The following is a 16,183-nucleotide window of genomic DNA, read 5'->3' as shown; positions in this document are numbered from 1 at the left end:
GTATCCAAATGCAACAAAAATGAAGTTGTTGATGCTCAAAACTTCCCTAGGGGAGGACACCCAGACCCCCCACTATGATATGCCCCCTTTCCACAAAGGAATATATATATATATATATATATATATATATATATATATATATATATATATATATATATATATATATATATATATATATATAGAGAGAGAGAGAGAGAGAGAGAGAGTACAGTACACCCACTACAACACATTAGACTACACCACTAGCTCAACTGGCTCCTTTCGACGCAACGGAGCAGCGGCTCTACTCCGAGTTCCTCACAGATGACTGAGACTCTCACCCGATCTCTGAGGGAGACGCCAGCCCCCCCCCAGGAAACCCATTTCAGCCTAACCCAAAACATGTAGTTTATAAAATCTGATGTTTATTCTAAATGAAACTAGCCGGGCTACAGGTCCAGCTGAGATGACACGTGTCAAACATGCCAAATCCGACCCCCATATCAATTTAGGTTCACAGTAAATTTTGGCCCCGCCTAGTTTTTGTCACTTTTTACTAAGTTTTTGACGCTTTTTTCCAACATTTGACGTTTTTATTTCTACATTTTTGACGCTTTTTCCGACGTCTTTGGCGTTTCCTTCGACATTTTTGTCGACCAAAACTGACTATATGAGACATAATAATACAATAATACAATAAAATAATACAGTTAGAGATATTTGACTTTTTGCGTTGCATATTAATAAACATTTCTGTAAATATGCCAGAATTAGCCAACAGGCTAGTTTACATCTGCAGTCGGTGGCCAGATGTTACAATAGACTCCCTAAAAAAACAATGATAGGCATCCTAACATGAGCACGACATTAAATACAGATATAAATACATGTGCACCACATAAAATCACATTCAATTCTTGTCTTGTATACAACAACTACAATCACATTTCATTGTAGTTTAAAAAACAGTGTGGCCCCCGGATCAGACCGTTGAACACACAACCGTTTGGATTGTTTCCAGTTTCTAAAATGTGAGGATTTTTCTGCATCGAGTACTTTTACTTTTAATACTTCAAGTAGATTTTCCTGATACTTACATACTTTGTTATTTATTCATTACTCTGTGTTACCTCCAACTGTGCAATATGTCATTTCTATTCATCTGTATATCTGTTTATATACTGTCTGTTTATATAAGGGTGTCTATTGTTATTGTTGTTTGTTTGTATTATAACTATTATAATACCTAATTCTATTTTTTCTATTTCTTATACTTTATGTATATGTTTCTCCCATGTGTACTTCATGTGTATTTGTGTTATTCTGATGTGTGTACTTTTGAGCTGCTGTAAAACAGGAATCTCCCCATTGTGGGATCTTTTACTTAAGTCACATTTTCAATGCAGGACTTGTACTTGTAACAGAGTATTTTTTTTATGGTGGTATTAGTACTTTTACTGCAGTAAAAGGATCTGAATACTTCCTCCACCGCTGGTTATTTAAGTTCAGGAGACGAAGCTCAGGGCAGAGGACATGTTGGACGTGTTTGGCTGCAGAATCTGAGCTCTGTAGCGCCCTCCGGCTGCAGCCTCTCTGCACTGCACGCGTCTCAAAGACTGCTGCAGCTTTTCATTCCAATCAATGATCTGATGTTTGGATGGTTCTGGAGGGAGTCCGTGCACCGATGGCCGCTGGGAAATAGAAAGAGGAGAGCGGGGAACCGGTCGTCTGAAAATAAAACTAACTTCATCTCTGAGTTCACACTTTCAGAACCTCTTTAGAAAAGGATGTTGGACTCAGTAAAGACATGAAACATGAGTCCGTATGGAGTCCTGATTAGTTTTACTTCCCTAAACGTGAAATAAAACTGAAATATCAGTAGGCGGGTAGGATTTTAACCCTTGTGTTGTCCTCCCGGGTCAAAATTAACATTTTTAGACACCGTTTTTACGTTTTTGTTGCTTTTCCCCACGTTATGCTTGCTTTTTTTTACGTTTTTGTCACTTATTTCAACGTTTTTGGCACTTGTTTCCATTAACAGCCGTATATTAACCACTAGACCTATTTATTTTCACTATTTTTACACTTATTTTTTGGAATTCATGGTCAATAAACCTCATTTATATGACATTTTTGTGTAAAAAAAAAAAGCAGAAATGATGACTGATTTGGACTGATAGGTAACGGATACTCACAGATCTGTCAACGTTTAGTCAGGACAACACCCACAGGTCTATGAAAACAGAGAACGCTGTTGACTTTATTGATATGCTTTTAATGCTTTAGCTCATTTGATAATATCTTCTTAAAGTCACCTCTTAAGGGCATTGGCAGAAATATCAGCGTCCCCCCCAGAGAAGGTGTTTAGCCTGGGGGGGCAAGACTGGTCCGGGACTGATGGCGTCTGTCTCTCTCTCTCTCTCTCTGTGTGTGTGTGTGTGTGTGTGTGTGTGTGTGTGTGTGTGTGTGTGTGTGTCTCTCTCTCTCTCTCTCTCTCTCTCTCTCTCTCTCTGTGTGTGTGTGTGTGTGTCTCTCTCTCTCTGTGTGTGTGTGTGTGTGTCTCTCTCTCTCTCTCTCTCTGTGTGTGTGTGTGTGTGTGTGTGTGTGTGTGTGTGTGTGTGTGTGTGTGTGTCTCTCTCTGTGTGTGTGTGTGTGTGTGTGTGTGTGTGTGTGTGTCTCTCTCTCTCTCTCTCTCTCTCTCTCTCTCTCTCTCTCTGTGTGTGTGTGTGTGTGTGTGTGTGTGTGTGTGTGTGTGTGTGTGTGTGTGTGTCTCTCTCTCTGTGTGTGTGTGTGTGTGTCTGTGTGTGTGTGTCTCTCTGTGTGTGTGTGTCTCTCTCTCTCTCCGTGTGTGTGTGTGTGTCTCTCTCTCTCTCTCTCTCTCTCTCTCTCTCTCTCTCTCTCTCTCTCTCTGTGTGTGTGTGTGTGTGTGTGTGTGTGTGTGTGTGTGTGTGTGTGTGTCTCTCTCTCTCTCTCTCACACACAGTCTCTCTCACACACACACACACACACACACACACACACACACCCCAGTAGTTTGTGTGATACCACATAATGGATGGAATTGATGAAAAGACTCCAGAGGGCTCTGCATTAAGTCAGGGCTAAAAGCTAACTGAGGCCGAGCCCTACCATAACTAGTTACAAAAAAATACTCTTAAAAATACATTCAAACGTTATAGACTGGGGGGGAGACCCTGGATATTACCCATGGAAACAGAACCCAGGCAGCTTTCTGTGCAGTGAGGCCCAGATCTGTCCCAGAGCAACGTGTGAAGACGTCATTCAGCCCTAAAGCTGCAAAAGTGGATTCTTTTTTTTAACCTTTCGAATTTTTCTCTTATGTGAGAGAAAATAGAGTATTAACGAGGTCACAGGTTAGGCTGTGTACAGGGGAACATACTGCTGCTGGTACACTGCTTACTTTCTTCTCTGTATACGGTGTGTGACGTCAGCCGAAATCCCCATAATGCATTGGAAACTACAGTAAGGTATGCGGTAAGTAACTGTAGATATAACTAGATCTAAAACTAACTGAGTCTTTTGAATTATAGCCCAGTTGCTTTGCACACATTTGATGATTGACAATGTCACTTCTCTGATGTCAGCGTGTTAAATATGAATATTGTTCTAGTGTCTTCTCTCCTCTGGGACAGGAAACTGAAGATCTTTGAGTTGGGGACTAAATAAGACATTTGTGGATGTCATCTTGGGCTTTTTGGGAAACACTGATCCACATTTTTCACCTTATCTGACATTTTAGAGACCAAACATTAATCCATTCATCCAGAAAATAATCCACAGATTAATAAACGATGAAAAGAATCATGGGTTGCTGCCATAAATCAGCGGGCCCAAACATTAATTGATTACAATGATTACATTTTCCAAACCGGTTCCATCACTCCATGTTACAAGAAAAGCCAATTTTATTTAAAAAAAAAAAAATATATATATATTTATATTTATATATATATATATATATATTTCCATCCATAAGATAAGATAAACTTTATTAATCCCACACTGGGGAAATTCCTGTGCTAAAGCAAATATACATAAAGTATAAGAAACAGAAAAAAATAGAATGAGTTATAATAATAATAATAAAAATAATAATAAAACAAACTATCCATCCATCCATCGCTCTCAATGTATACCCCCCACACACACACACACACACACACACACACACACACACACACACACACACACACACACATACACACACACACACACTTCTCCCCCCGCTGCTCCCTCTCTGTTCGGGGTAATTATACCCTAATCACCGTGAAGTTGTAAACCCCTCCCGCTGCCAGCTGATTGGTCAGACCCCAGAGGCCCTCGCGGCGCTGACCCCGCCCCCCTGTGCTGCCCCAGGTATAAAGAAACCCCAGGTCAACAGCTGAGAGGACAGACACAGTGAGACAGGACTCTACATTCCCCCAGAAAACAATCTCTCAAACTCCCTCTCCATCATTTCTCCTTTTTCCTGAAAAGTTTGTGGGGTTTTTTTTGTTTGTTTTTCTCTGCCCCGTCCCTCTGGGATTTTTTGGTTTTCTGGTATCTTGAGCCATGGAGCTGTCGGATATCTCTTTCCCCATCCCCGCCGCGGATGACTTCTACGACGACCCGTGCTTCAACACGAGCGACATGCGCTTCTTCGAGGACCTGGACCCGCGGCTGGTCCACGCGGGGCTCCTGAAGCCGGACGACTCCTCCTCCCCCTGCTGCTCCCCGTCGCCCTCCCCTTCCTCCTCCCCCACCTCCTCCGCCTCCTCCCCGGAGGAGCACGTCCGCGCGCCCAGCGGCCACCACCAGGCGGGCCGCTGCCTGCTCTGGGCCTGCAAGGCCTGCAAACGGAAGACCACCAACGCGGACCGGCGGAAGGCGGCCACGATGCGCGAGCGCCGCCGGCTCGGCAAGGTCAACGACGCCTTCGAGACGCTGAAGCGCTGCACGTCGGCGAACCCGAACCAGCGGCTGCCCAAGGTGGAGATCCTGCGCAACGCCATCAGCTACATCGAGTCGCTGCAGGCGCTGCTGCGCGGCGGACAGGACGACGGCTTCTACCCGCCGCTGGAGCACTACAGCGGGGACTCGGACGCCTCCAGCCCGCGCTCCAACTGCTCCGACGGCATGGTGAGGTTTTTATTTATTATTATTATTTATTTATTTTAAAAGACTGACAGGTCTGAAAGCTAAGTTGTACTTTTTTTTGGGACTGACAGGTCTGAGCGCTTTTTAAAACGTGTCCAGAAGTTTCTCCAGTGCGTCTTTACGCACAGACAAGTTGCAAGTTTTACTTTGGATTTGTTTAGATAGTAGTTTTTTTTTTTTTTTTAGGGACTGACTAGAGACAGAGAGAAAGAAAAGGAGACCTGAGTGTGTCTGAGCGCTTTTTAAAAACGTGTCCAGAAGTTTCTCCAGTGCGTATTTACGCACAGACAAGTTGCCGGTTTTACTTTAGATTGTAGTTTTACTCACTAAGCATGGGCATGTTTTTTTTTTTTTTTTTCAGTGACTGTGTTAAAGACCTGAGTCCTTAAATCAGTTTTCCTTTGGATTTGTATAGATTGTAGTTGTAGCCTACTCAGCGTGGTGAGTGTTTCAGGGACTGACAGTTGTCAGAGACGAGGGGAGATGAGTGCGTCTGAGCGCTTTCTAAAATGTGTCCAGAAGTTTCTCCGGTGCGTCTTTACGCGCGGACAAGTTGCAGGTGTTACCTTACATTTGTTTAGATTGTTGTTTTTGTGTGAGTGTTAAATACGGAGAGAGAGTGTCTCCAGTGCGTCTTTACGCCGAAGGTTACTTTAGATAGTTTTACTCAGGATGGTGTGTGTGTGTGTGTGTGTGTGTGTGTGTGTAAACCGAAGAGATGAGTGGGTCTGAACGCTTTTGAAACGTGTCCAGTAAAAAAAAAAAAAGTTTCTCCAGTGCGTCTTTACGCGCGACAAGTTTTTTTTTTTTGAAGTATTACTCGTTGTTATCTTGGAATTATTGAATTTCCCACGCGTCATTCTATCCCATGAAACTCGACTTTCCAACTCGACTTAACGCGAAGGAGGAGAAGAAGATTGGCTTCAAATGGATTCTTTTCTCTTTTTATTTTACTTTCACACCGCGGTCTGAACTTCCAGACTCGATGAGTTTGACTTCACATTCGTTTAGATTGTAGTTTTACTCGTCGTTATCTCGGATTATTTATTATTATTATATATTTATTCTTTAAAGTTGCATTTTAACAACTTCCACGCGTCATTTCAGCCCATGAAGCTCGACTTTTTTAGATCAGATTAGATTCAACTGTATTGTCATTGTACAACGACGACGAAATGCAGTTTGCGTCCAACCAGAAGTGCAAAAAGTGCAGAAAAGTACAACATGATATACAAAGTATAGACAGGACAAGACATATATTGCAGTGTTATAAGAGCAGAATAAATATGGCTATATAATATGAACAATGTATGACCAACATGTACATATGTGTGCAATGTAGCAGCAGTGACATTATACTATTAGTAAGAATAATATAGATATATGCAGTGTATTAACAGAATATATAATAAGAAAAACAGAATAAATATGGATATTCTGAATTAACCATATAGACAGCTTTATAGACTTTACATATTAAGTTAAAAAAGGAAAAATATTTTGGTTCTTATTGGTTCTTTTCTCCTTTTTGGCGATGTGTATAATATGTAATCTCTGTGGTTTCTCCAGTGCGTCTTTACGCAGAGACCAGTTGCATTTTTTTTTACTTTATGTTTCAGTTCAGTTTCTTTGAGAAGGAGACATGACAAATTATTAAAAACACAGATACAACATGGGATTAAAAACGCCAGAATTACTGAGAACACTGGTCCTCATCATTTTTTTATTTTTATAAATACAAATAATAATAAAAAAAACAAACAGACAACGCAGGCAGGGCAGAACATTTCGATTATTCCTCGTTATGATCCCGGATTCATTTCTTTTTTTAATTGCTTCCTAACCCGTTCAGATTGTAACATCATCCGCGTGTCATTTCAGGCCAGGAAACTCGCCTTTACATATTACATATTTATGTTCAAATCCCCCTCTTTCGTTTGGTTTTCGTGTATTTCTCTTTCCCGAAGGGGAAAAGCTTCTAACAGAAGAACCGCAAGGCCGAAATGCAGATTCACGTTAATTCTTCTAGTTTCTGAAAATGGGCTTGATGCGTACACGTACACTACAGCAGTTCAACCACGGTTGAAAAATCATTATTTATTATTATTGAAGTTGAAAGATTTGGATCAAATGGATTCTTTTTTGCTGTGTGCTTTTATTTTGGAGGTTTTTGGAGTCCGTTTTCACCGCGCGGCCCGCGCTTCAGTCTGACTGTAAAGATACAAGATGTCTTTTACTTTAGGAATTTAGGACGTTTTTTCCTCAGTGACGAGATCATATGTCCACGCGAGATTTTTTTTTTTATTTTTTTTTTTTTTTTTTGCAGTATCTTAATTTTTATAGTTTGTCGTTTTTTTATTTTTTTTTATTGCTTTTTGCATTTTTTTCGGCAGTTTTGGGGGTAACAAAGTAAAATCATAAACACTTTAGGGTCTTACTCCCCCCCTCCCCTCCTTTTAGGAATCAAGTGTGAGTGTTTCCTCAGTGAAGCCTCGTCTGTCCACGCGAGATTTTCTTAGTTTTTATGGAAACTAAATGTTTGTAGTCCGTTACATCTCATTATTAACAAGCACTGGGTCTGGTTTCCATGTTCATGTTTTTTGGGGTCCTGGGTAGCTCACCCGGTAGAGCACACGCCCGTATGTAGAGGCTCAGTCCTCGCCGCAGCGGCCTCGGACCACCGACCCCCCCCCCCATACCCTCTCAGGTCTCAGCTGTCCTAACAATAAAAGGGTTCAAAATGCCACACACAAGAAGTTCCTCTGAATGAAACCGGTTCATGTTTTAGGGGAAGAAACGAGACGCGATCGTTGGATGGAAAAAGATTGAAGGCGCGAAAAAGGGGTTTTAGAGAGGAATGAAACACTCATTTAACCTTGTGTTGTCTTCCCATCAACCATGTTCCTATCTCTCTGTTTCAGTCACTTTCTTCAAAGGTTGGTATTTTACATTTTAGTGTTTTTTTCTCTATTGTTTTACTCACTTTTTCAATGTTTTGGGTGTTTATTTTTTTTGACGCTTTTGACGCTTTTTTTGTTGCGGTTTTGATCATTTCTTTAATCGTTTTTTTGTTGTTGCATTTTTTTAACGTTTGGTCGTGTTTTTTATTTTTTTTTTTTTTTTTTTTTTTTTTTTTACATTTACATCTTTACATTTTTGTCGACATATTTTCTGATGTAAAAAAAAAAACTTTGAAAACGGGTCGACTTTGACCCGAGGACAACAGGAGGCTTACATATAATCAAACTCATATTTTATTTATGAAGTATTCCTGTAGGAAACGATCAGTACTGTGGATCTATTTGAAAGAACACACACACACACACACACACACACACACACACACACACACGCACACACACACACACACACACACACACACACACACACACACACACACACACACACACTCGTTAATTGATTGATTTGGATGATTAAACTTAATGTTAAACTAATGGAGAACTTTTAAGTTGTAATCAATGAAGAAAAGTCCAGAAAAATAAAGTATAAAGTGTGTGTGTGTGTGTGTGTGTGTGTGTGTGTGTGTGTGTGTGTGTGTGTGTGCGACTCAATGTATTTTGTAGTATTCCTGGAGGAAACGATCAGTACTGTGGATGGATTTTAAATATGAATCTGGCTTCCTTTTCTAAATGATATCTCATTTTTTTTCTTTTTCTTTTTCTTACCTTTTGCTGTTTGTACATCTTCAGCTGATTGCTGCAACATTTAGACTCCGAGTTTTTCTCCAAAAGTGATGACAGATCTTTCTGTGACTGATTTCATACAACACATTGTCTCTCCCATCACGTCTAATACGGACCCACGGTCAGGTGCCTTTGGCGTTGTTAGTGATGCTTAAAGTCTCCTTTAGCGTCAGATCTAAACGCGCGGGGTCGGGACTATTGGCGTCATGTTTGACGCAGCAAGGTTGAGGAAAAGATGGTGGGTGGGCTTATAAAAGGTACGCGACACACCGGACAAGAGAGGGACAGTTGGGTTTAGGAAAGCGTGACACGACGGGACATGAACCCCAGTCTCCTGGGTGACAGTCCTGTGTTGTTTGACCCCCCACCCCACACCACCCCAACCAGCCTCTTTCATACTACCCTCTACCGTTGTCGCTCTTAATACTATGCCATCTTCCAGCCCTGCGTAGCTGCACATCTGCCCGGTGCGTTCTACACACAGTCTGGCCAAGCGGCTGTATTTTACGAGTTCGGAGTGAGAACCGGTTGTTTCATAAGTAATGCAGACATGTTTCTGAAACTAATACATTTATTAACGTCTCTCTCTCTCTCTCTCTCTCTCTCTCTCTCTCTCTCTCTGCAGACGGATTTCTCCGGCCCAACCTGCCACTCAAACAGAAGAGGAAGTTACGACAGCTCTTATTTCTCAGAAACTCCAAACGGTGAGAAACCCAAGAGGACTTTACGATTAGGACACGGCACAATAATCTAATCAACATTTCTGTAAATGTGCCAGTGTTAACAAAATGGCTAACAGACAGATATCGTGATATGACATACGTGTTGTCTTTTCATGGTATGACAGGCTGCATTACAGTAGAGTGATGTAATCACTGAATTCTGAACTTACCAGACTGTTCTAGCTGTTCTGTTATTTGCCTTTACACCCTTAGTCATTCCTTAGTATCCACATTATTGATGAATAATTATCTAAAATCTCATTGTGTGCATTTTTTGTGAAAGCCAATGCCAACCCAACAATATCGCACTACTATTGACATCGATGAATTTGGTCCAAAATATCGTGATGTTCGATCTTCTTCATATCGCCCAGCTCTATACTATAATAACCATAGCTTGAAGGAGAGAGTTATTAACGGTGATGTTTCTGATGTGTTCTGCAGGCGGTCTGAAGAGTAACCGCAGCTCGGTGGTCTCCAGTCTGGACTGTCTGTCCAGCATCGTGGAGCGGATCTCCACCGACGCCAACAGCCTGCTGCCGGGCGCAGACGGCCCCGGGACCTCGCCGTCCGACCCAGCTGGCGAGGCGGCGGCGGCGGCGGCAGCGGCAGCAGCAGCAGCGGCCCCGGGGCCCGTCCGGGTCCCCTCCCCGACCGCCAGCCACAACCCCAACCTCATCTACCAAGTCCTATAGACCCTCACAGCCTAACCGTCCACTCACACCACCGGGAAAATAACACTTTCACTCACTTTCACTTTTAAAAGATTTCGGGCTGAACTGAGTCCTCACAACGTGTTTACAGCAGCGGTTAAAGGTGCTCTAAGCGATGTCACGTGTTTTTTTAGGCTACAACATTTTTTGTCACATACAGCAAACATCTCCTCACTATCTGCTAGCTGCCTGTCCCCTGAACACACTGTAAAAAACATCTCCTCACTATCTGCCAGCTGCCTGTCCCCTGAACACACTGTAAAAAAACGTGGTCTCTGTAGACAGCCCAGGCTCCACAAACGGCAACAAAAACAAACTGTGCCAACCTGCACCACCAAACATAACAGTCTTCCAGCCAATAACCGACAAGAAGGATTTTGGGGGTGGGGGTTTTGGGGTTAATGCGCGGAAGGGAGGGGACGGGATGAGGAGGAGGGAGGGGCGAGCTAGCCTCAGTTTTGTTTGACAATACTTCTAACGTCAACAAGAAGTGACATCATCCAACATCGCTTAGAGCACCTTTAATTGTATCATTTAAAAAAGAAAAAGAACTCTGGTTTTATTTCCCTTTTTAAGATGAAAAGTATGGAAGCTCAATCCTGCCGAGAAGATGACAATAATAATTCACAACAACAAAAACAATAATTGAATTTGAAAGATCATTCGTAACTCTTTTGGTTCTTTTAGCAACGCGTTCTCGTGAACGGGTTCGTATGATATCGCACGAAAACTTAAGCACAACAACTCGTATGATATCCTATGAAATTCTGACCGTCGGCCGATCACGTGACAGTTAAGTTTAGCCGTGAAAAAGGGACTGTGAGTCGGGTACAGAGCACCGTGAGGGGACGGGCGTTTCAGAGGCCATAGCAGCTAAGTTTAGACACCAAAACGACTAGTTAAGATTAGAAAAAATATTGTTTTGGGTTAAAACAGCCGTCCCCCTAAGTAGAAACTCCCGGAACACAGACACCCGTTTCCTGGGTGAAAGTCTTGAGGTTTCTCCTTAACTTCTTCTGGGACATGAACTCCGCTCCGCTTAAAAAAAACCCTGTTTTACGGCCCAAACATCCGCCTCCGTAACTGCGATAAAAAGATCTGAAAATGAGCCTCGAGGTTCCCAACAACATAAAGCTTATTTCCTAACAGCTTTATAATCAGGAAACAAACGTGTCGGTGACAATTAATAATCATTCTGAATAATAGTTACAAGATGAAGTCAGAACTAGTAATTTGTTGTCGTGAAAGACATTTTGACTCTTATTTTGAAGATGTTTAGAATACATTTTTTATTCGACGTTTGACGCTCCTTTTGAAGTTTCGAAGAACGTTTATTCCGCTATTTTTCGCAGTTTTGTCGACGTTTTTTCCGACATTGACGCTGTGTCATTTTTGACTCTTTTTAACTGGAAAATGTATTTAAAAAAAAAAACCAAAAAAAAAACAAAGGAAGCTTTTTCAAATCAAAGTAGATTTTATCATTTCATAGTTTGTCCAAATGTTTGATTTATGTATTTTCCTGGCAGGAATCATCTTCCATACTTCAGCATATTTGACCTCGCAAATTCCTCGTTCATGCTGTTTAAAATAAGTACATTTTAGATTTAGATAAAAACCACTTGAATGCTGGGAAATGTAGTTTAACTGAAACACAAATCAGTTCAGTTCTTGCTGTTATTTTTTTGTTTTAAGTTATGAAAGAATATTTTAAAGGCTCAGCGGGAGTTGTTCAGACGGATTAATCTTCCTATCTGTCCAAAAGTCTATTTTTTGATGAAGGACGGAGGCCAAACCCCCCCCCCCCAAAAAAGCCATTTACATTCCTCCACTTTCGTCCATCTAAAGTCGTAAAAAATGAATAAAAATAAGCCCCAGCTGTTTTTAATTCCCTCAGGTAGAAACCCCCCCCCAAAAAACATAATGATAACCCTGTGCTATTTTTAGAAACATGTCATTACATAACATGTCGGTAACATGTCGTTACCAAAATAACGCAGATGTTCTGTAGATAAACTGCAGGTAATACAGAAACATTGCTGTTTTTTTAAAGACCTTCCTTCCTGTCAAAGTCAAAAACAAAACAAGAAACTTCATTTGTTGCTTTCATTCACTGCAGCGGAGGACCACTTTTCTGTTTCTGTACATATCGTGTAAATAAGAGCTGATTTGTTCCAACTGAAAGTATTAATTATGTATTTAATGTTTCCGGCCGTATGTGCTTTTTTTTTTCGTTTGTTGTGAAAATGTTAAACTTTATATTTATACGTCTGAAAACTGAGTGACTGTCAAATGACTCAATAAATGAAACTGCTTATTTATACAAAACAAAAAGATACAACTCTGCTTCTTAATTTCTTTACAGTGTCTTATTTTAGGAGGAACGTTTTTGCTATTTAAGATATATATTATTACAAGATAATTTTTTGGGGGCTTTTTCCCCTAATTACAAGTGACAGTGGATAGACATGAAAGGGGGAGAGAGATGGGGGACGACACGCAGCAGAGGGCCGCAGGTCGGACTCGAAACCGCGCCACTGCGAAGGACTCAGCCTACATGGGGCGCACGCTCTTACTGGGTGAGCTAGAGGCCACCCCATATATATATTTTTTTTTATTTATTCAGGGTAATGAAAGAACATTTTTGAGGGAAAAGCTTCAAAAAAAATGTTTTATTTTCACATTTGACTTTGCACCAAAACAACCAGCAGGACATTTAAAGGTGTACTATGAGTTCCTGCGTGGTTTCAACACGATTTCATTTTTGTCTCAAATCGTAGTCATCTCTCCTTGATCCGCTAGCTGCCTGGCCCCTGAACACACCGTGAAAAAGCCCGGTCTCGGGAGACAACACAGGGGTCGTAAACGTCAAACAAACACTAGAGGCACAGGCTGTGCACCGAACTACAACAAACCAGCCAATCACTGACAAGATGGTTGGGGGAGGGGGTGGGGGTTAGTGACAGTTCGTCAGTTAGTCATGACAGTTACGGAAACGTGGGGGGAGGGGCGAGCTTGCTCTGTTTTACTTGGAACGTCAACAGAAGTGACCATGCAGGAACTCATAGTGCACCTTTAAGATACGTTTATTTTGAACATGAAATATACAAAAATGTTATTACTATATAAGTTTTCTTTTCAGAACTTTTTGGGCTTTCTTTTTGCAGTTTTTTTTCCCTGATGTTTTTTTTCATCCCTTCAACGTTGCTGTCATTTCACCGAGGTTTCCCCCCAGGCATCTTCCTCCTGAAGCTGCACAGACTCAGTCCTGGGAGTCCTGCAGAGTTTGGAAGCAAATAAGAGACGCAAGAGACCCCGTTGTCCTCGGGTCTAATCGGACCGGTTTTCAAAAAGTTTCTCTATCAGAAATTTGGGTTTTCTTTCAAATTGTCCAAAAAAACAACATGGATGGTTCCCTACAACGCTTTTAACAAGTTAAATAAATAATCAGTTCACTGCTTGCATTGAATTTAGGTGTTTTAGTCAATTTAATAACATTTAAAGAAAAAACTATTGATAAAAGAACGTTGACAAAAAAAAGACATAAATGTCCAAAAAAAATGACAGAAATGTCCAAAAAAAATGACAGAAATGTCAAAAGTGACAAAATTGTTGAAAAAAAAGACAGAAATGTCCAAAAAAAGACAGAAATGTCAAAAAAAATGACAGAAATGTCCAAAAAAAATGACAGAAATGTCAAAAAAAAGACAGAAATGTCAAAAAAATGACAGAAATGTCAAAAAAATGACAGAAATGTCAAAAAAATGACAGAAATGTCAAAAAAATTTGACAGAAATGTCAAAAAATGACAGAAATGTCAAAAAAAGACAGAAATGTCAACAAAAAAAAATGACAGAAATGTCAAAAAAGACAGAAATGTAAAAAGAAAATGACAGAAATGTCCCAAAAAAATGACAGAAATGTCAAAAAAAATGACAGAAATGTCCAAAAAAATGATAGAAATGTCAAAATAAATGACAGAAATGTCAAAAAAATGACAGAAATGTCAAAGTAAAATGACAGAAATGTCAAAAAAAAGACAGAAATGTAAAAAAAAAACAGAAATGTCAACAAAAAAAAAGACAGAAATGTCAAAGAAAAGACAGAAATGTCAAAAGTGACAAAATTGTTGAAAAAAGTGACAAATGTTAAAAAATAAATAAATAAAAGAAAATTAAAACATTTGGGGAAAAAAAAACATAAAACCTTCAAAAGGCTCAGAAAAAGTCGACAAACGTTAAATAAAATTGACGGGGGAAAGCCACATCGGGGGAAAGCCTCAAAAGTGCCGAAAAATGTACAAAAAAAATGTTGATGATAAAGGTTTTTCATTTAAAATGTTGACTCAGAAAAACACAACGTTGCAGGTCTAGGAGAAGGTAACATGGTTAAACCTTTCATTTTTCCCAGCACTGCTTTTTGCAGTTTCTTTGTTGCAATTTTTGACATTTTTTTTCCTGATGTTTTGTTCCTTTTATTCAACGTTTTTGGCATCTTTTGACGTTTTCGCTGCTTTGCTGTCTTTTTTCCTGACGTTTCTGTCATTTTCATTTAAGGTTTTTCAACAGGCATCTTCCTCCTGAAGCAACGTTGTTTTGTCACTTTCTTAAGGTTTTTTTACACAGACTCAGTCTTGGGAGTCCTAGTGACATTTTTTTGCGTTTTTTTCATCATGCAACTATATTTCTGAATATAGTCTCTATTTTCATAACAACTCTGCTTTTTAACATACATTTATTTGTGTCATGTCTCGTCCCTGTGTCAAGTTTCTGTGTTTAGTTTGTTTCGTGTTTTCTGTTTTATTTTGTAGTCTCTCTGTTCCCTCCATGTGGTGTCTGGTTTTATTTCCTGTCTTATATTTTTCCTGCCTGTGTGATTACCTGTCCCCACACTTAAGTGTTTCACCTGTGTCTCATTGTCTCTGTCCCTGTCTTGTGTGTTTAAGTTCACCCTTCCCCTAACCCCAGTGCGAGATTGTCTGGTTTCCATGTGTGCAGCCTTCAAGCCTTTGTCCTTGTGTCCCTGTTTTCCTGTAGTTTCCTTGTAAGTTTTGACCCGTTGCCTGTTTTGACTCTGCCTTAGTCTAGCGATTTAGTCTTTAAGGTTTTGTATCCGTGTCGACCAGGAAAACATTTCAGTTTACACTGTGAGTGAAGTCACACAAAGTCGGATTTCTGTTACACAAATTGTACATGAAAACAAAATGTTGAATCATTTTTAAATCATTCCTCCCACAGGCAATACAACCTTTTAACCCTTCATCACTGAGAGTTAGAGAAGACTCGTATACATCACAACACTAAGAGCAACTTTGTACTTACTTCATTATAAATACTGTTTAAGTAGGTCTTTGTACAGTCTTTCCTTTGTATTTTTTATCTTTATTTTTTAATAGTTCTTGTATTCTATCCCATTTATTACTTCTTGTATCTCTGCTGTTTGTGTGCTGTGCAGTGTTGTAATGTAACTAAGTACATTTACTCGAGTACTGTACTTATTTGAGTCTTTTCGTGCCACTTTCTACTTCTACTCCGCTACATTTCAGAGAGAAAAATTGTACTTTTTACTCCACTACATTCATCTAACAGCTTTAGTTACCACACGCGCACACACACACACACACACACACACACACACACACACACACACACACACACACACACACACACCCACCTTTAGTTTCTTTACACATTAAGATTCCTGCACATAAAAAACATGTAGTTTCTAAAATCTGATGTTTTATTCTAAAGGAAACTAGCCAACAATATAACGGCTACAAGTCCAGCTGACATGATTAGACCATTAAACACACAGCTGTTTGGATCCTTTACACTTTCTACAATGGAAGGATTTTTACTTTTAATACTTAAACTACATTTTCCTGATGATACGTACAGACTTTTACTGAAGT

The 16,183-nt window shown here is 40.2% G+C and overlaps 1 protein-coding gene across 1 annotated transcript; it reads left to right on the top strand.

Moving 5' to 3' along the window:
- Nucleotides 1-4,551: 4,551 nt before the first annotated feature.
- Nucleotides 4,552-10,257, top strand: LOC144521460 (myoblast determination protein 1 homolog 2-like). Its single transcript, XM_078256008.1, has 3 exons — nucleotides 4,552-5,118; nucleotides 9,466-9,544; nucleotides 10,007-10,257. Exons 1-3 carry the CDS (start codon nucleotides 4,552-4,554, stop codon nucleotides 10,255-10,257), a joined length of 897 nt encoding a protein of 298 aa, XP_078112134.1.
- The last annotated feature ends 5,926 nt before the right edge of the window (nucleotides 10,258-16,183 follow it).

This window comes from Sander vitreus, chromosome 8 (genome assembly GCF_031162955.1).
Source record: "Sander vitreus isolate 19-12246 chromosome 8, sanVit1, whole genome shotgun sequence".
In the NCBI taxonomy this organism is placed as follows: domain Eukaryota; kingdom Metazoa; phylum Chordata; class Actinopteri; order Perciformes; family Percidae; genus Sander; species Sander vitreus.
This window is presented reverse-complemented; position numbering and strand designations above follow the sequence as displayed.

Coding starts and splice junctions, on each gene's coding strand:
- LOC144521460 (XM_078256008.1), top strand. CDS start 4,552: ATGGAGCTGTCGGATATCTCTTTCCCCATCCCCGCCGCGGATGACTTC. Junction 5,119..9,465: donor CCAACTGCTCCGACGGCATG/GTGAGGTTTTTA, acceptor CTCTCTCTGCAG/ACGGATTTCTCCGGCCCAAC. Junction 9,545..10,006: donor TTTCTCAGAAACTCCAAACG/GTGAGAAACCCA, acceptor TGTGTTCTGCAG/GCGGTCTGAAGAGTAACCGC.